A 20,593-nucleotide genomic window follows, 5' to 3' on the forward strand; every position below is an offset into this window, starting at 1 on the left:
TGATTCAGTGTAGACATTACCTACACTGACAAGATGGATTCTCCTGTCAGAGTAAGTAATCCACATCCCGGAGAGGCAGTGGCTAGGTTGATGGAAAAGTTCCTCTGTTGACCTACTACTGACTACACTGGAAGATTAGGTCAGTATAGCTACATTTCCATGGGTATGGATTTTTCTCACCCTTGAGAGATGTAATTATATTGATGTAAATTCCTAGTGTAGACCAGGCCACAGGATCATTTATTCCCACACTAGTTTATTCCCAAACTAGAGGTTGTCTAGATATAACTATCGGGGAAAAATCACATCACCTAACCAATATAATTATACCAATACAAAAACTGTGTGTAGATCAGACCTTATTTTAGATTAAGTATCCTTATAGATTTTCACCAAAACAACAAAATTGTGAATTAAAACTGATTTGGTAATTTTGGTGACAGTTTGCGTGTACAGAAAAGTCCTTGGGAAACATTTTTCACACATTGTACTACAGCGGCTCTCAACTTTTCCAGACTACTCTACCCCTTTTGGGAGTCTGATTTGCCCCCAAATTTCACTTCACTTAAAAACTACTTGCTTATAAAATCAAACACAAAAATACAAAAAATAACGAAACATTGCTTACGTTCTCATTTTTACCATATAATTATAAAATAAATCAATTTGGATGTAAATATTGTACTTACATTTCAGTGTATAGTATAAAGCAGGGGTAGGCAACCTAGGGCCCGTGTGCCGAAGGTGGCACGTGAGCTGATTTTCAGTGGCACTCACACTGCCCGGGTCCTGGCCACCACTCCGGGGAGCTCTGCATTTTAATTTAATTTTAAATGAAGTTTCTTTAACATTTTAAAAACCTTATTTACTTTACATACAACAATAATTTAGTTATATATTATAGACTTATAGAAAGAGACCTTCTAAAAACGTTAAAATGTATTACTGGCACGCGAAACATTAAATTAGAGTGAATAAATGAAGACTGGGCACACCACTTCTGAAAGGTTGCTGACACCTGGTATAAAGAGTAGTATTAATAAGTCATTGTATGAAATTTTAGTTTGTACTGACTTTGCTAGTGTTTTTTATGTAGCCTGTTGTAAAACTAGGCAAATATCTAGATGAGTTGATGTGCCCCCTGGAAGACCTCTGCATACCCCCAGGAGTACGTGTACCCCTGGTTGAGAACCACTGTTCTACTTAAACATTCCCTGATTAAAAAAGATTTTAAAAACTGTACTCAGGAAGGCCTCAATGCAGTTTGTGGTTTAAAAATCCTCTAAAGGCAATGATTTACCACAAATTCTATTCCATTAACGTAATAGGGGGTCATCTGTATTGTATGCTGATGCTTTGTTTTTATTCTGGATCTTCTGGGTTTTTTTATCTTGATAGATAGTCTCTTTTCATTGTAAGCCCAGACACAGCAACTAATCAGATGAACTCCACAGCTTGTCCCTGATTACTTTTGAGAGAATAGATCAAAGTGGACTATTTCTAAATTGAGTTCTTTGACAGTCAGCCATGCTCTGTTTCCATGACTTTACAAACATAAAAACAAATTAAACAAGCTTTTAACCATTTTCATAAGGGCTACTTTACTACTATGTTTTTTTCCCATTGTCTGACTACTAGTACATATTCTCTCCTCTTTACTCTGCCTCTTCCTCCTGTATAAAAGAGCAATTATCAGCAAATCCCATCAACTGCCTTGCATTCCTTTAATTATTAAATGGATTGTAAAGAATGCAAAGTTGCTGAGAGTTTGCCTAGCTCCATGATGAAGCATTAAGTAATTGTGGAGATTAATATTTTGCTTCCAAATACAGCAACTATCTGTTTCACATGGATCAATGTTGTATTTGTCTCCTTCATTTTATAACTATCTTCCAAAGACGGCAAGAACTTGATGTTTCTAGTTGGAGTTTACTTTAAATGGATAGGTTCATCTTGAGGATGGATAATCTCTATACCTCACATTAAGGTAATTTTTCCCTCCATAAACTTTAAGGTATGTTTTAAAAATTAAAACTGAAATAAGATGTAATGAAATCAGAGATCATGTAACTGTTCAGGAGCTCATGGTTCTAGGAGCAAAACATTTCTAAAGGCCTGTTTTTTTTGTAGATACTAAGCACCAGCAACTTTAATTTATTTCATTTGGAGTTGTGGATGCACAGAAAGTATGAAAACCAAGCATTTAAAAATATGAAATTTATGACACTAAAATGCATGATGAACAGACGGGAACTTCCTCTCAGAATCAAAACTTGAGACCAAATTGGTCAGCCTTTTCCTTGCTGGAAACTGGCAGCATGAAGATTGTATTTGAGCAGTTTGGCTTATAAATTCTACAAATTCCCTTATAATTTCTACTCTTCCGCTTGTGCTAGTGGTGTTCCATTATTTGGACCTAACTATGCTCCTACTGAAGTCAAGAGAAATAGGATTGGGCCTAGTTGGTAATAAAATCTATATTAAAGGAGAGAACAAACATAATCCAAAAATGTTTAGAGAATTGCTCTTTGGAAGGGAGGAAGAGGAGTGGGGTTATAAAAGGTAGCGAGAGGAAATTTTAAAAACCCACAAAAAGTGAAAACTATGGCTACTAATGGCACCATCTGAAAAACAGCTGCAGAGCCAACTATTGGGAAGCCAGTTTCTCAAGTAAACAACATTTCTGAAATCTTGATCATCAGCATGCCTGCCCTCTCTGGACCATGTAAAGGGTTCTCTTTGTGGCCTGGGGCATATGTAAAGAGGAGGGGTGGAAGCAGGGCTCTAGTAATACCTCTCAAATGTCCCTCATTGCTCTAAAGTTCACTACATTCCGCACAAATTTGATGTCCCCTTTTATTGTTGGAAATTATTTAAAACAAGAAATAAAGAACCATGAAACTGAGGTTATAGGAAGAAGAAGGTTCTTTAGCGTAGATGACTGAATCCCACAGGTGTTACAAGGTTTCTGCTGGATTGTTTTTTTCTGTCCTTTATTTTTGAATCTTTTTTGCACATGAAGTTTACATTTAGGTCTTGGCACCTTGAGATGTATGGGCTCCAGGCTGTATTAATTTTTCTTATTGCCCCATGTATCTTCAGGATTTACCATGGCCAACTGGGAGTTTCTGGAAGTGGGGGCATAGAGGGTAGTTTGTAGTTAAGGGTAGAGGGTGTTTGGTGCTGGGAGTTAGAGCTACTGTGGCAATAGAGGGCTTCTGCATGAATGGCTCTGGCTTCTCATGAATCACCAGGATCCATATAGATCCCAGGAAAATCATCAGATTTGGGGTGCAACTACCCTTCTTGACAGGATAATTTGGGGTAAATTTTACATTTGGTGAGAGATTTCCAAGTAAAAAGTCTCCTCTGTGCCTTTTAACCACATGGGAGGGGTGAAAACAGCTTCACAGATACTAGCAATAAAAAACTATTTTTCTAATATACTTAACAGTAAGATGCACTTGGCTTTTAAACAGGAATTGGGAGGTAGGGGGAGAGATCAGAGACTGTTTTTGTGTTCAAGATACTTGAGAGAGGTTTTTTAAAATATATTTCTTTGGCTAAGAAAATGGGTAACAGACTTTATAGCAAATCTGTAGTAGATGTGTCTGTCTAGCAGTCTTTTTCCCAGTACTTAGGCAGGCAGGTTGTAGTGAGGAAACCAGCTTGAAAGTGGAGGAAGTGTTTTGGGGTTGTTTTTTCCCTTTGCACCATTTTTCATTAAATTGAGAAGTCATTCTTAAGTAACCCAATTCAAAATAGTATCCACGTTTTAAACACTGCCTTGATATTTGGGCTGGAGAGAGAGGACTAGAGGAAACACAACGTGTAGCAGACTTCTGCAATTCCCTCACACTTGTTTTTTTCAAAAAGTGTTCTCTGACAAAGATTTAAAAGTAGTAAAATATTGGGAACAAAGTAGTTAAGGTGTATTTCAGCAGCCTTTACTTAAACAATTCCCAGGTCTCCACATGAGGGGCCGGGCTGCTTGCCAACAACAGGAACTGGACTGGGCAAGGGGAGGGGTTTTCCTTAAAATGAACCACATGGTCTGCCCACCCGAGTCGGGTGCTTCTAGTCCTAAGGAGAACAGCTGAGAACCGAATGGACCACAAAGGCCTGTCGATCACATAAGAGGGACTGTTGCAAGGCGACTTCAGTTTGTTTTCCTCACAGGCAGTGGAGAAAGGATTCCGTGTGCTCTTGTTAGTGCAAGAGGCTGTTTTGCTGTGTCACTCTTGATTACACTGAGTCTCCACAGGACAGAAATAAGGGAGCATCATACTCTGGGGAGAAAATTTATTGTCATCAGAGTTGTTTTAAAAATGCTGGGGACCATAACGATTACAGGTAGGACGAAGTGGTGGTGGTAAGTTGCACGTGTTGACTATATTGATTATTGGCTTTCTTTGTGGTTTGTGGCATCAAGGTGATTTTATGCTGCGATTATTATATTTTTTTACTGCCTACAGGGATGACTCAGTCTAGGGTGTGGCAGAGTGTCCAGTGCACACAGGAGTGGGTCCTTTAACTTTCACAAACATTGTTTTATTTCTTAAAACTTTAACGGTAGCGTGCGGGCGCAGAAGGGGGACACACTTTAAAGAAGCTGATTTAAACATTTTATCCGAATAAGAACCATTGCCAAGTTTAGAGTATATATGTTAGAATTTCTTGTCACTTTTAATAGGACATGTGATATAGAATTTGTAATACAAGAACAATTGATAGGCTCCTGGGTTTCAGAGAAATGTTGGAGTAGTAGAAAATAAACTAGCAGCTGAATTAAAGGATAAGTGCATAAGAAAAACTAGCCATGACTGCCTTGGTTCTGTTGATAAGTATGAATCAACAGGTAATGTAATACAAAATTATTATCCTTCAGACTCAAATTAGGTAAATGGAATTGAAACAGATGTATGGAAGGGGGATATAATTTAGACCCTCCAAAAACATTAATGTATCTTTGTTGCTTGATAGTGTTTAATTTTAAAATGGCAAAATAAAAATTGCTGTTTGAGCGTAGCTTACAAAAAAGAAACCTACATTAATTTCTCTATAAATTTGAGTTCAATCACTAAAGATTTTCCTTGTGTATGTAGATTAGTATTTCATAGTAGCCTTCAAGGTTTCTTAGAAGGCATTCTAATGTAGTTCTTGCAGCCTTGAACTCTTATGTTTTAATGAACTTGTTAAAACTTTGTTTTACATTGAACTTTATTATGAATGTTTTGTTGCATCAGCTATTTTCCCATACATCAGTTAAGTGCAGTATAAAGATTTTAAAAATATAAACTCTCTCTTTTAAAAACTCCATAATTTCATTTTTTTAACTTCTGGAGGTCAAATGATCACTATTCACTTCACTTTGTTAATTTAAAAAAGTACATTCCTTGTTCAATTGTTTGTCTTTATGACAGTAATAGCTATTGAAAATAAAGTGTTTGACTAACAGTAGTGTGAAGAATGGAACTGTCACTCCTTATCCGTTAAACAATTTGTATTTTAAACTACATCTTAAAGAGATCAACATTTTTGTGGGTGTGTCAGGAAAATCCTACAAATTGTTTGTTTGGCTTTCAATTAAAAACTCTGGGTTTTTTTGAAAACACCTCTTCAGAGTTGTTTGTGCGCGGATAGTCCCTTCTTGTGAAAATTAAAGTGATGAGTTTAGCCAGAGTATGAACTAAACAAAATCTTATTACTTCCTGTAGACTTACTGGCTTGCTCTCTATTAATTTTGCTGTCAGCTGATTATAAACATTTCTTTAGTAATCAGTTCAGCTTCATTTTTCCTATCTTAACTGTTTGAACAACTATTCATTCACCATCCTGGCATTTACTTGAGCTAGTAAATGGACATGACAAATACCTGAGTCCTGGCTTTCCATGTTTGCATTTCTACTGAGAATAAAATCTCTAAAAGTCTAGCTGTGGGAGAATTTGAGCCTGGGGGAGGATGGTATGTGGTCTGTAACAGCTGGCGAGGTTGGGGGAAAGAAGGGGGGTTCTGTGGCCCAAGCTTTACTTGGCTCTGTTGTTTACAATGGGGTTTTCATTAAACTAGATGCTTAATAAGCTTATTGCATGCTGAGTCTATCCTCAAGGGCTCTTTTCTTTTATTGCTAGTAATTAAAGGTTAGTTTATGATTTATTTATTTTTGAGGAAACCTTTTTATAGGGTCACAAGAAAGATGAAAGAAAGAAAAAGATAATGAACTACCAAACTGACTTGGGTAAATTGTAGAATGCTTGCATTTGAACGACATTTTGCAAGCATTTGAACTTGCTCATAGTACCAGTTATCAGCTGAATGTAGAGGTCTACACTTTTTCTTTTGATAAGCAGGAATTTGTGAGCTTAAATTAGTGTAAATCTCTTGTGCAGTTTGCAAGTAATGCTAAAATTTATCCTTCACTGAGATGTCGTTAGGAGAACTTTCAATCTGGTTCTCATTGTGAATTGGCATTATTCATTGTTACATTTCAGAAAATCCTGATTTACATTTATAACAACACTCAAGTAAATAGTGTGATATATAACTTTAGCTCTTGTTTGTCCCTAATGCATCAGGTATTTTTTCAAATATCTTTAGTAGTATTACAACTGTATATCATATTGGGGAAACTAAGATTTTTTTATTTTATTTTATTTTAAATACCTCTGAACATGAGAAGAGTAGCCAAGCTTACACCCAGATGTCATAATTATTTGTAGCCTGTTGGTTTGGTTAACCTGCATAGTAGCTGGGCTGACTTGAAAGCAGAATGGTTGTGAGAAATTCATTTAGCAAAGAATCTCTAAATACAGTAAGTAACTGAAAAATTGTTAGTGAACTTAAAGAGCATCAAAACAACTTAAATACATGTTTTAGAAATATTTAGATAAAAATACAAATATACTTGATTTTTAAAAATGTTAAATTGGTAAAATGTAGTACCCCCTGGCAGGAATTTCATAAGTCAGACCTCAGTCTGGAGCAAACTTTTACAGACCTATCATAAATGTCTGAAAATAAGGTGTTTATGATGGAAGGCAATACCATAACATTAGTAATGCTTGTGCTTTCTTTTAAGTTAGTTACATATAAATTAACATAAATTTAATTACCTTCTTCAGGACCATGCTTGTGCTTTTTCACAGAGAAACAAAATGCATGAAAAATGATAATTGACTTATGATCCACCCCCCTTATTTCCTTTATGTAAATAAATAAATTAAAAAGGTGTGGGACTACAACATTCAGCTGCTTGACTACCAATTTGCTAAACACTACTGGGAGCATCCAAGGTGGAGTTAACAGTGAATTTGTATTTAAATCTCTGAAATAAATCACTGGAAAGGTCATGGATTACAAGTATTCATTGTGCTGGAAAGGTCATGGATTACAAGTATTCATTGTGAAGTCCAGTGTGTAAATCTCCTTTAAATGCTAATTACTAGTATCTACAAAGAAACCCTCCCCACAGTTAGGCACAAGTAAATCTGGGCTCAAAAATAGGTGAGTGGATAGAACAGTGAAGGATGTAGTATAGACTTTAAAAGGAAGTATTTGTAATTTGAAGTATAGATGTAAATATAGCCATTGGAAGGTCAACAAGGAGAGAAAAGACTTGCAAAATACCTTGTCAAGAATCAGCAGTCCTCCAGACTGCAGTACTTTAAGCTCTTCAGTTTAAAATTTAATGTAGCTCTTGAAAAAGTCCTATCTAAAATGTTTCCTTAAGTTATTTTTATTAGTAAGGCTAACTGATCATCTGATTTATTATTAAAAGCTATACCCTCAAATCTGAGGTTAAAAAAAAAAACCAACGATCCACACCTGGGGTTATAAAACAGTTTTTAATTCTAATTTTCCATAATGAAAATTGAAATCCACAGCTTGTCTTTTGCTTGCTAGAAAAAGTCAAATTGACTAATATCTCCAAATAGCTATCCTATCATAAACAAATCTTTGCAAAGTAAACATCTTTTTAAAGTATATTTTTGACATGGTAGACCATCAAGAGTTATTGCTTTTACCAATACTTATAAACTTTAGACTCCTTTCATAATTTTCTTTTCATGCTTCTATTAATATATAAAAGCTAAACAAGTCCAACAAATACATGTAAATAATAAAAGGCATGAATTAAAACTATCAGAAGCAAGGAAATCTGTCCATCCAAATTCATTCTTAAAATTGCCCTGTTGTTTCTGGCTGTTGTGTGAGTGTCAGAACAGTGGGTGGTTTTTACATGTCAAATATATTGCAACTCTAGACACAATGGAGGCAAAATACTGTTAATTTCCTTTATATCTTGGGTTTAAGCCAGAGGCTTTCTTTTACACTCATGTAACCCCAGTAATCACAATATATGACCAAGAGCAGAATTTGGCCCTTACTATTTAAACATTTTAATAAGCTAAGACCAAAAAACCCTTTTTGGAGTCTTTCAATGACTAGTGGAGTTTGGAAGAGGAGTGTTGGGTATGCATGACATGTATATCTGATGGATTTAGAATGTGGGGAATTTATGGAAAAAATCCAGGGCTGTGCTGCAAATCCTAGGGGGAGAAAACTCAACCAGTTCCAGATGTTGACATGGTTGACTGCAAGAACATGAAATGCTGCAGATTTAACTGTTGCAGCCTGAGACTTTTTTTTTTCTCTTCCAAATACTAGAAATGGAATACATTCTCACCCCTAAAGGGAAGAGAGATGGTAGGAGGAATTAAGAAAAGCTACCAACACTATCTGCCAACTTAGTAGAAGATAAATGCAAAAAAGGCTATTAATCCTCTGTGTTGCTCATTGGATTTTAATGAGATAGGAAATGACTGAAATATGTATTAAAATCTTAATGTATCAATACTTTAGCAGCAACATATAACTGAAAATAAATTCTTATCCCCCGAACTCCTAGCTACCATAAAAGTTTGTAAAATCAAGCATCCTTGCCCCTTAAAACCCACACAAAATACTACTGTGCCCTTGCAGTTTTATTAGAGTACAGACTAAACCATTCAACTGGGTTGATTTAGGCATGAGAGCAGTAAAGAGTGAAACCATTCTGGGTAAGCACTGAGCTGATGCATTGTGTGAGATGACCCATGTTCTTATGGCCCATGTTCTTGTCACTCCAGCAGCACACATTGAACATGTGTGGCGTTTGAGGTAAAGATAGTTTCAGCCCTCATCCTAAATATTTGACTTCCATCCTTAACTACTATACTTTTTTTTTAAAGGAATTTAAATGTACACTTTTTGTATTCATCATCTTTTTTTTTCTAACTTTCATTTAATGAAGTATTGAAATGAGGGGTAGGTATTTAATCCAAATGGCCTTGAAAGCTCTAATTATTATAAAATTACTTTAGCACTTTTGAAAAGCTTACTACACAGCCCACAAACTACATTTAGATATTTTATTCATCAATTCTTACTACATGTCTGTAGCTTTCATAATAAGTATACAGTTCTATTTTATCTTCAAAGCATTTTACAGACATTAACTAATTAATGGATTCTTTTTCTTAGCATAGTATGAAGGATAGTATTAAAAAATTAGAAGTAAAAACGCTTTGTAAGTGATTGCCATGCATATAAAGCAATGCCTTTATGAACAGCAGTCCTTCATCTGTCAGACTCAGTACTTGATCTTCAAAACAGAAAAAGGAACTGATTCTGTTTTAGTTTCTTGTTAAACTGAAATTAAACTGTGTATTTAGGTTTTAAGAATACTAAAAAGGAACCCAAACTGGTAAACTTGCATATATTTTCTGTACCTCTAGTTTTTCAAAACTAAAGAACCAATTTGACCCTTTGAGACAATAGTTAATTCTTAGGGTCCAACACTTAGTAAGGGTTAATGAGAGCCATTAGGAGGCCTTGTGGAGGGACAATTTCTAACTTCTAGGAGGCTGGTTTAGGTCAAGATTCTTGCCTAGAATATACTATACTTGTTCCTGCTGCCCTTCCTGCTTCTGGCACCTCCAGTACCAATCTGCATTCCCAACATGCCCTCAGTCCTTTACTGATTCCTCCTTCGATCTGCAAATCATCAAGGAAGGCAGGGTTTCAGTCTGAGAAAGAAGAAGCATGTTGCTTCAAGCACTGCAGGTTGGGGAGGTTGATGGAGAGAGCATGATGCTTTCCAACCTCTGTGAGTACATCTTCACAGGAATAAAAGACCTGTGGGACGACAATGGCAGGCCCAAGGCAGCTGAGTTAGGCATACACGGATCAGGCTGCTAGGCTAAAAACTGCTGTATAGATGTTTGGGCTCAGGCTAGCTCAAGCGCCAGCCTCAGAAGAGTCCCAGAGCTTAGATGTCAGCCCAAGGCAGTATACATTTACCAAGCAATTCCCTTCCCTCCCCCACCCCCCAGCCCCACAACCTGAGCTCCATGAACTTAGTCAGTTGACTAAGGGCCAGCTAGGTTTGCCAGAGGTCTGGTTTTCCACCAGAATGCCTGGTCATAAAGGGACCCGGGCAGCTCTCTGCCTGCCCTGATTCTGCGCAGCTCCCTGGAAGCGGCTGGCATGTCTCTGAAACCCCTAGGCACAGTGGTGATCAGAGAAGCTCTCTGTGCTGCCCCTCCCCAAGCACCAGCTCTGCAACTCCCATTGGTTGGAAACGGTGGCCAGTGGGAGCTGTGGAAGCGCTGCTTGCAGGTGTGGGCAGCGCAAACCACAAAGACCCACCTGGCCGTGCCTCCACCTAGGTGCTAGACATTGTCTGCTTCTGGGGGCAAGGTGGAGCCAGGGCAGGCAGGGAGCCTGACTTTAGCCCTTTTGTGCCACTGGCTGGGAGCCATCTGAGGTAAGTGCCACCCAACCAGAACCTGCACCCCAACCCTCTGCCCTAGGTCTGAACCCTCTGCTGCACCCAAACTCCCCCACAGACTCTGCACCCCAACACCCTGCTCTGGGTCGGAACCATCTCCTGCACCCAAACTCTCATCTAGAGCCTGCACCCCCTCCCACACACCAACCTCCTGCCCCAGCCCTGAGCCCACTTCCGCACTCCAGACCCGTTGGCCCCAGCCGGAGCCCCCTCCTGCATCCCAAATGCCTCATCCTCAGAGCCCATACCTCCACCAGAGTCCTCACCCCCTTCAGCACTCCAAACCTCTTGGCTGCACCCCGAGCCCCCTCCTGAACCCCTCACTCCAAACTCCTTGTCCACAGCCCCAGCCCAGAGCCCACACCACCAGCCAGAACCCTTGCCCTGCACCCTAACCCCCTGCCCCAGCCCAGTTATAGTGAGTAAGGGTGGGCAGGAGCAAGCGACAGAAGGAGGGGAGCTTCAGAGAAGGTTGAGGCCAAGGGTGTTTGGTTTTGTGCAATTAGAAAGTTTGCAACCCTATGGCCAGCTGTGGGTTTTTTATCCCTGTGTAGACACATACGTTGGGCCTTGTCTACACTACAAAACATTACCAGGGTAGAACATGGTTGTGAAGAATTAAATTCGCTGACGCCATGCTGCATATAACTTAGTGGTCATTGTGGACCAGGACAAATCATATTCAGCTTCATATTAGCTAACTTGGTTTTTCACAACCATGTTCAAGTGTTTACACTGCAAAGTTTTAAAACAAGGCCTTGGAGGGTAAGGAGGCACTTTTGGAGGTGATTGGAGGATACAGCTAAGCTAGGGAGTCTGAAAGGTCTTATTAGGAAGAGGGAGGAAGAGCTGGAGGGGCTCCTGCTGAAAGGAGGGGAAAGACCAGTCTCTCTCTGACATCCCTGCTCCCTCGCCATTTGCTGCTTGCCACCTCAAATTGAGGTTTTTATAATGGAAACACTGTTAGATCTTAAACCAGGGGTCGGCAACCTTTCAGAAGCGGTGTGCCAAGTCTTCATTTATTCACTCTAATTTAAGGGTTTGCGTGCCGGTAATACATTTTAACATTTTTTAGACGGTCTCTCTCTATAAGTCTATATATTATATAACTAAACTAGTGTTGTATTGTAAATAAACAGGGTTTTCAAAATGTTTAAGAAGCGTAATTTAAAATGAAATTAAAATGTTGATCTTACGCTGCTGGCCCGCTCAGCCTGCTGCTGGTCTGGGGTTCTGTTCACCTAGGCTGGCAGCGGGCTGAGCGGGGCCTGCGGCCAGGACCCCGGCTGGCAAGGGTCCGTCAGCCAGAACCCCTGACCAGCAGTGGGCTGCGCGGGGCTGGCGGCCAGGACCCAGAGGGCTGACGGCAGAGGGCTGGAGTCGGGGCTGGGTATGTGAGGGGGTGTAAATGTCAGGGCAGAGGGGGTGCTGGGTATGGGTGGGGGTGCCAGAGTCAGGGCTAGGGTTGCGGGTGGGGGGAGGAGGGGAAGAAGGAGTCAAGTAGAGGGCTGGGTATGTATGAGGGAGGTACAGGCCTCAGGGCAGAGGGTGTGGTGGGTGTGTGTGTGTGGGGGGTCAGGGCTCAGGGGAGAGTGCTGGGTGACTGCCCCCCTAAAAACTCTCAACCCCGCTGCTCCTTGTACCCTGACTACCCCCTCCTGGGACCCCTGCCCCCTAGGACCCCACCCCCTATCTAAGCCTCCCTGTTCCTTGTCCCCAGACTGGACTCTACCTCCTACCAGTCCCCTGACTCCCCTGACCCTCATCCAAACCCCCGTCTCCAGCCAGACCCCTGGGACTCCCATGCCTATCCAACCACCCCGTCTCCTGATAGGACTCCCAGAACTCCCGACCCATCCAACCCCCCCCCCCCCCCACACACACACACACACTCTCTGCCTGCACCAACCCCTTTCCACACCCCTGCCTCCTGAAAGGACCCCCAGAACTCCCAACTCATACAAAGCCCCCAGCTCCTTGTCCCCTCCCACCCCCTACAGAGACCCTCCACCCTCCTTGCTCCAGGTCCCCTGACTGCCCTGACCCCTATTCACCCCCTGCCCCCTCACAAACCTCGGGACTCCCGTGCCCCATCCAACCCCGCCCGCCCCTAACCACCCCCCCTGGGATTCCACCCCCCCCATCCAACCCACCCTGCTCCCTGTCCCCTAACTGCCCCCACCCCATATCCAACCCCCCCAGCCCTGGGCCCCTTAGCATGAGGCTCCACACAGCTAGATACACTGCTCCGCGGGAGCACGCAGCCTGCCCCTCCAGTTGAGCGGGGAGCTTGTCTGCCTCCCCACAGAGCCAAACTCTGCCCTCGGGAGCGCGCAGCCCCAACCCCCAGAGTGCGGCAGCAGGGCTCCAGGGGAGGGGCCGGCAGCTTGCTGCGCTCAGCCCCACGTTCCGGCCTGGGAGCGCGGACCCCGCAGCTTGCTGTGCCAGAAGAGTGGGGCCATTTGCCCATCCCGTGCGCACGGCTGTGCTTCTGCTCCCTGCCCCCGCGGGGGAAGTGGAGGGCAGAGGAGAGCGCGCTGGGCTGGGCAGGATTTTTAGTGGCATGCTGGAGTCCCGGCAGAGCCGTGCCATTAAAAACTGGCTCGCTTGCCATCTTTGGCACACGTGCCATCGGTTGCCGACCCGTCTTAAACTATAGCAATATTAAATGACTTCTGTTGTCACAGGTTGTTTTCCCCTCATTTTACTAATCATTTTTCAAATATCTGATACATGCCTCGGTTTTGAAGAGCCCAACCCTTTTCCCTTTGGGAAATTCCACTCATACTTTGTGACAAGCTTCCCGTTAAACTGTATAGTTTTGTGGAAATGACTTAATTGAAGTATGCTTTCTAGGGCAAAGAATGAATGAAAGATTTTTCATAGATTGTTTGGGTTTCTTTCTTGTTTCCTCTCAGCACGTGAATGGGATGGCTTTAATTTTTAAGAGTTAAAGACCCAGTAAAATCAATAAATCACTTATTCACAATAAAAGCAGCAAAGAATCCTGTGGCACCTTATAGACTAACAGACGTTTTGGAGCATGAGCTTTCGTGGGTGAATACCCACTTCCTCAGATGTATGTAATGGAAATATCCAGGGGCAGGTATATATATGTGTGCTAGCAAGCAAGCTAGAGATAACGAGGTCAGTTCAATCAGGGAGGATGAGGCCCTGTTCTAGCAGTTGAGGTGTGAAAACCAAGAGAGGAGAAACTGGTTCTGTAATTGGCAAGCCATTCACAGTCTTTGTTCAATCCTGAGCTGATGGTGTCAAATTTGCAGATGAACTGAAGCTCAGCAGTTTCTCTTTGAAGTCTGGTCCTGAAGTTTTTTTGCTGCAGGATGGCCACCTTAAGGTCTGCTATAGTGTGGCCAGGGAGGTTGAAGTGCTCTCCTACAGGTTTTTGTATATTGCCATTCCTAATGTCTGATTTGTGTCCATTTATCCTTTTCCGTAGAGACTGTCCAGTTTGGCCGATGTACATAGCAGAGGGGCATTGCTGGCATATGATGGCGTATATTACATTGGTGGATGTGCAGGTCACTGGGGGCTAGAGAGACAGTGAGTTACCTGTGTCTGGTAAAGTTAATTGCACTCAGACCATTGCTAAGCCCTTCCAACCTAGGATTCTCAGATAAATATTTTTGCTTGTGGAATGCACTGAAGTCTACAAAAGACATACATTCCCAAAGGGAGAGTAATCCCAGATTCTTTTAGAAGTGTTTTACTGCAGTTCCTGCCCTTACAAATTACTCAGTTTGAACTTTTAATGACTTAAAATTCCATGGGGGCAAGGATGTTACTGGATGGTGGACTTTGAGTTAAATGAGATTGGATAGTCCTGAGTGTTAGCACAATTAAAAGGAAGATTTTTACTTGTCAGATAAATACGATTACCATTAGAGATTGCAATTGTTGAATAAGCAGTTGTCACTGGGCTATTAAATGTGGATATGAATACTACCTTTTTCTCCCTAGTTCATTACTTGGGATCATGCAGATGTATTTTTAGGTTTGTTTGTTTGTATTCCAATTATATCCACAATGCACTGTCCATGCACAAAGATGTAGTCTCTTCCAGAGGGAATTAGAAGCTTAAGTCAATTTTGAAAGTGTGACTTGGGCAGTTTTGAAAATTTTACCCTGTGTGCCCTGTGGCAGAATTACTGCATTTATCCAGATGTCTGGTGAAGAGCAATACTTGTCCCAAGGTTGTGGCCATTTGACTTTGATCTATTTTTCTTTGTGTATTCTTAGCATTCCATTCAGATCTACAGAGCAAAGGAATGCACATTCTCATTCTTTCTTAATTTCACCTCTTACACAATATCAGGGGTCTGGTAGAATAATTGACTTCAAGTCTCATTGATTTAAATGGGGCCAGGATTTCACCCTTAATATCCTCTTGTATACAATATTGTTATCTGTCATTTCAGATTCATTGCTCAAGGATCTTTCCCCACACCCCAAAGAAACAAACAAAGCCTAAGTATATTAACTTAGGGCTAATGTAATTTGGCAAACCATTAATGATACTTAAATCTTGATATTACGTATTTTTGTATACCATTAACTTCAAGAGAGGCATACGTGTGCCTGATAAACTATAGTGATAGCTGTAAAAATGTTGCTGTACTGCCATCTGCTGTTCTTTTCAGTAATGTGGTAATTGTCTGGTGTTTCAATTTTGCAGTCTGAGGGAAGGGACCTACCTGTCATAAAGCATGCTGGCAAAGTTTTTAATGTGGAAATGTGTATTTTGATACTTAGCTACTTTAAACTCTGGCATTTTTGTATGCATGCATAATTACTTTGCTGCTTCTTTGGCAGGGAAGAGCTCAAATGTTAAGGTAGGAAGTGGCAGCTGAAAAATTACCAGCAGCCATTTTCATTCCTTTTTGAAGATACTTTTTCTCAAAAAAAAAAAAAAAAATGCTATTGATTTCCTGCAGATTTGTCTTCCACTCACAGATGGAAGAGCAGATATGTCCAGTTATTTGGCATCTTTTCAATAACTGCAGAGAATTCCAACTATTTTCCTTTAAATGTCATGAATAATCAAACTGTGGACAAGTATAAGCTCAGTTTTGATGTATGTTAACTGTCACGCTGTCTGGAGTTGGCTGACAACTGAGTGTCCAAATCTCTCTGGCATTGTTTTCACTATGGATTGATTCATTGGGACTCTGAAACAACCTTGGGCAAAAACTTGGGATGTGGCCCTCGGGGCAAAAAGTTTGCCCATCCCTGCTCTAGATGCATTCAAAGCAGGACCAGCACCACCTACTTGTCGTCATTCAAGGTGGGCAGAGGGAAATGAGAGTCTGCCTTTGCAGGGAGGGAGAGCGGGTTTAGGTGGCTTTGGCCAAACAGAGGGTTATGCCTCCCTAGAGCTGAGCCTATCTGTTGTGGCCTCTTCTTATAGCATAGGTTCTTGGTCTATGGTCCTGTCTCAAATTTCTGGGTGTGGGGAGCAAGGGAAAGGAGAGAGATGCAAATAGGTAGTGGTCACAAGAAAGCGGATTGTCTAAACTCTTTAAGTATTTGTTGGGGAGGTGTTTTTTGTCTAGTTTTTTAAGAAAACTAGAATTTGCATTGATTTAATGTAAGAAATAAGAATGGCCATACTGGGTCAGACCGATGGTCTATCTGGCTCAGTATTCTGTCTTCCGACAATGGCCTGTGCCAGATGCTTCAGTGGGCGTGCCAGGGCTGAGCCTTGGCATCTCTAGGCTTAGCAGTTCATAGCCCCAGCACCTAATTGCTTGAGCGTGGCACCTCTTTCATTACAAATTAAGCTCTGGGTGACCCTTTCTTTTTATTGTATATTGCGAAACTTGCATATAAGTATAGGATTCTCTCTCTCTTTGTCAATGCATGGGAGTTCATGCAGGTATGTGATTCCTGTAAACGCTAATGCGAACACAAGTGTAATCCCTTCCTCCACTGATGTAATTTTCTCAAAGGTCTATTATGCCTTCCATTGGTCATAGAAACATCATCGCAGAATAAAATTTCTTGGTGTTCAAATCTAGCCCAGCTTGGTGGTGACCAAAAGCTGCTGCCATTTGATGGCTGTTTGACAGCCTATGTGAAATGAGTGTGGTGGTCTCAATCTTACTTCTGGAGAACAAGACTTCTATATGACTGCAATCACTCTAACATTTGCTGCTATTTGGCTCCTTGGTTGGCAACATCAAGAAGGATTTAATGGATGGAAGTGCTAAATAAACCTCTCACTCTGAGAAGTGGTTCCTGCATGTGTGGGTTAATAGCACAGTAACAAGGCTAGCATGCTTATTGTGCCTGACCTGTGAATAAAGGACTTTCAGTAACATGTCAAGTTATCACCTGTCACCAGCACTGAATTCCCAAAACAAGGTGAATTCCTCCACCCCCAGTCTCCTCTGCTCTCAATGTCAGATTTGTTATATAATCCAAACGTATTCGTCTAAATGACACAAGACACCTAATATTAACTAAACAATATTCTGACAAATATGGTAGAATTACATGATCTTAATAAAGGATATTAAGTAATTTCTAGAGCAAGTCACTTTACTTCCCAAAATTAATATATTGGAAGTTGTACAACTTTGAATCACCAAGCTAGTTAACAAGGTAAGGTGCTGCACTGCAGATGAGTAAATTTGGTAGTTTCTGAAAGTGTCTGGCTGGAGATTGAAGACGTGCATTGAGGGACTGGTAGCCATTGATTTATCACTTTACTACAGGTTTTTCTGCTCAGGGAACTAGTTTAATGTAATACAAAACAAAACTGCTGACACAGTTGTGGATGATACAGTTGTTAGATTCTAGATCAGGGATCGGCAACCTTTGGCATGTGACCCACCAGGGTAAGCTCCCTGGCGGGCTGGGCCGGTTTGTTTACCTGCCACGTATGCAGATGCGGCTGATCGCGGCGCCGACTGGCTGTGGTTCACCACTCCAGGCCAATGCGGGCTGTGGGAAGCGGCGCGGCCAGAGGGATGTGCCAGCCGCCACTTCCCGCATCCCCCATTGGCCTGGGAGAGTGAACTGCGGCTAGTGGGAGCTGCAATCCGCCGAACCTGCGGACACAGCTGGTAAATAAACTGGACACCCTGGTGGGCCACATGCCAAAAGTTGCCAATCCCTGTTCTAGATTATGAAGAGAGGGTTTTTTATATTGTGGCTTTCCTGTTTTTCAAAATAAAAACAAGTTTTTCTTCCCCAATAAAACCAATATATTTGCAGATATTCTGCTTCCAGCCTAGCTGACATTAAATTTGTTAGTCTGAGATTAGCAATAGTGTTCCCTGACTAGGACAGTGTATTTAATCGTGTAACTTGGCAGAGATAGCTGCAATATTTTAGTAATGTTTAGGACCTATATATATCGAGTAGATCTGTAGAAACTAATGAGATTGCCATACAGTAAATTGATAAATGTTGTGGTTATAACATTCAACTGATCAGATATCTGTGAATTTAGTACAGTAGAGATTTAAAATTGGTAATTTAAGGATAAAACTGATTTCTGGTTTGAGGACACTAGATCTGTTGTTTAAGATAGTAAGAAGGAGCATGTGGTAATGGTCTAGTGAAAACTCATTACTGTTGTAGTCCAACTTCCATCAGATAAAATCTTCATCTACTTAGGCCAGTTCTACAGTATAAATGTGCATCATTATAACTATGTTGCTCAGGGGTGTGAAAAATCCACACCCTTGAGGAATGCAGTTATACTGACCTAATCCCAGCTGTAGACAGCTACTGTGTCGACTCCTGTCAACATAGCTACCACCTCTTGTAGAGGTGGATTAACTCTGCAGACAGGAGAATAGTAGCATCTTCACTGAAGCATTACAGTGGTGCAGCAGTACTGCTGCAGAATTGTCAGTGTAGACCTGCCCGTAAAATACTACTACTTAGAGTAGAAGAAACAATACCATAAAACAGTCCAAACAACTTCTTCCCCTTCCCATTTAGACAAAAGCTTGGAAAAATCTTTTTGCCTCTTGAACACTGAGGATGTGAGTAAGGAGGCCTTAATGGTGTGGTGGTGTGTTTTTTGTTTTTTTAAATGTAAGTTTATTTGTGAAATGAGCATGGAATTTGCTACTGTCTATACTAAAATATCTTAATTAATATTATTGTTGTTATCTAGGCATCCTTCCCTCCTAGTCATTGGTTTGTTTCACCTTCACTGTGATGTCTCGCCTTTTAGATAATCAACTGTTTGGGGCAAGGACTGTCAATCACTACAAATCTGTCATTGCCTAGCACAATGGACTCAGACCTGACTTGGACCTTGAGGTGCTACTGTGATATACATAAATTATTAATAAAATATCAATTACTACCAAAAAAAAAAACTCCACTGTGACTCCTATTCGCCCCTCACTTAGTCACATAATCATATCAGGGAAGGGAGCGGTAGAGTAATGGTGTGCTTCCCCCACCTTCTGGTCACTTTCATACAAGCCAGCAGAGGCTAGAGAGGGGAAGGGATAGAAAATTTTTCCCAGGAGCTAAGCAGAAGTGTATTTTCAAGTTTTACAAGATCTTTTTTTACCCAAATGCAGATCTGGTTCAGAGAAAATAGTCTAATAGAAATTCCAGCCCCTTTCACTTCCCTATACCAGTGTGCTGGCTGCCTCGCATCTGTAGCCCCTAGATCTTGCAGTATAACTTCTCCCTTCCATTGTACTTTAATTTAGGATCTACCTCTGATTGATAGCGAGAGTTCTCAGAATAGTAGGTGTCTGGTAAATTTTTCAAATCCTTTCTAACAGATCTTCAGCATTACACTGGATCAGGAGTGATCTAACCCAGTTTTTGTTCCGTTTGACACCAGTGCAGCATCATGCTTACCTCAAGAAAGTTACTTAGACTTGGGGATTGATTTTTTTTTTTTTTTTTGGTCAGGGATGACAAACTTCTAATAACTTCTATCAACAGTTTTTTTTTTTCTTTCACCCTGTTGCAGCAGCAGGAGTATGGGGTGATGGTGTAGAAGTGGGAAGAGGAAGTAGGTATGGTTGGGATGATAGTTGGGAGGAGCTGGCTGAAAGGGGTACATGCTACTGACCATGTGTCCAGGGTTTCAAAACAATCCTAGCTCTTCTGCTATATCTCCAAGCTTGAGTGATATCTGGAACAACCATGAGACTTACCAGTCTCTTGACTCTCTGACAGTAGTGACAAGAGCCAGAACTACCCCTCCTACCAAGTCCAGCAAACTGAAATTTGCTGTAAAGGTGGAGAAGTTAAGCTATCTTCAGAATTTGAGTTTAATTTAGTTTTTAAAGTTGAGAGGGTGATGGGAAAAGAGAATGTTTTCAAAGCTGGAAAATAAAAGCAAAATGGGGGGTAGTGGTTACAGCTCCGAAGAGGAGATTGAGAGTGGGAAAAGAGAAACTTGGAGTCACTTCCAGCCCCAGTGGGTGGGAAGAAGAGCAGAGTCACTACTACCTTCCCTGTCTCCAGTTGAAGCACTGGTCTAATTGCATCTCTCATTTTGCTCCTTGGCATGCTTACAGCTTCAGGGTCATATTAAGGCATGCTGAGTAAGAGAAATTCCTGCTTCCTACCTTGAATATCTGCCTTACCCCACTAGGCTGATTTCTCTGCATACTTTTCTAAATCATTGCTTGAACTCAATCTCCTAGCAGGAAACCAAATCTGACCCTTCTAAGTAAAGCTGGGAGTGCTCTGACTGTCCTGTCCATTAGATATTTAAATGTTGCTATGGTGGCTTTGATGGATTTTGGGGG

General features: G+C 41.2%; 1 protein-coding gene across 2 annotated transcripts in view; it reads left to right on the forward strand.

Moving 5' to 3' along the window:
• AKAP12 (A-kinase anchoring protein 12) overlaps nucleotides 1-20,593 on the forward strand; it is a 135,860-nt gene that overhangs the window by 94,566 nt on the left and 20,701 nt on the right. Inside the window, exon 1 of one of the 2 annotated variants that reach the window (XM_030556583.1) lies at nucleotides 4,097-4,353. The exons of the other annotated variant lie outside the window; for it this stretch is intronic. Coding sequence (XP_030412443.1) covers nucleotides 4,329-4,353 — 25 coding nt within the window. The 5' untranslated portion in view covers nucleotides 4,097-4,328. Of the gene's footprint in view, nucleotides 1-4,096; nucleotides 4,354-20,593 lie in introns of those variants that run through there. 2 annotated transcript variants of the gene reach the window in all.

Source organism: Gopherus evgoodei, chromosome 3 (genome assembly GCF_007399415.2).
Source record: "Gopherus evgoodei ecotype Sinaloan lineage chromosome 3, rGopEvg1_v1.p, whole genome shotgun sequence".
Classification (NCBI taxonomy): domain Eukaryota; kingdom Metazoa; phylum Chordata; order Testudines; family Testudinidae; genus Gopherus; species Gopherus evgoodei.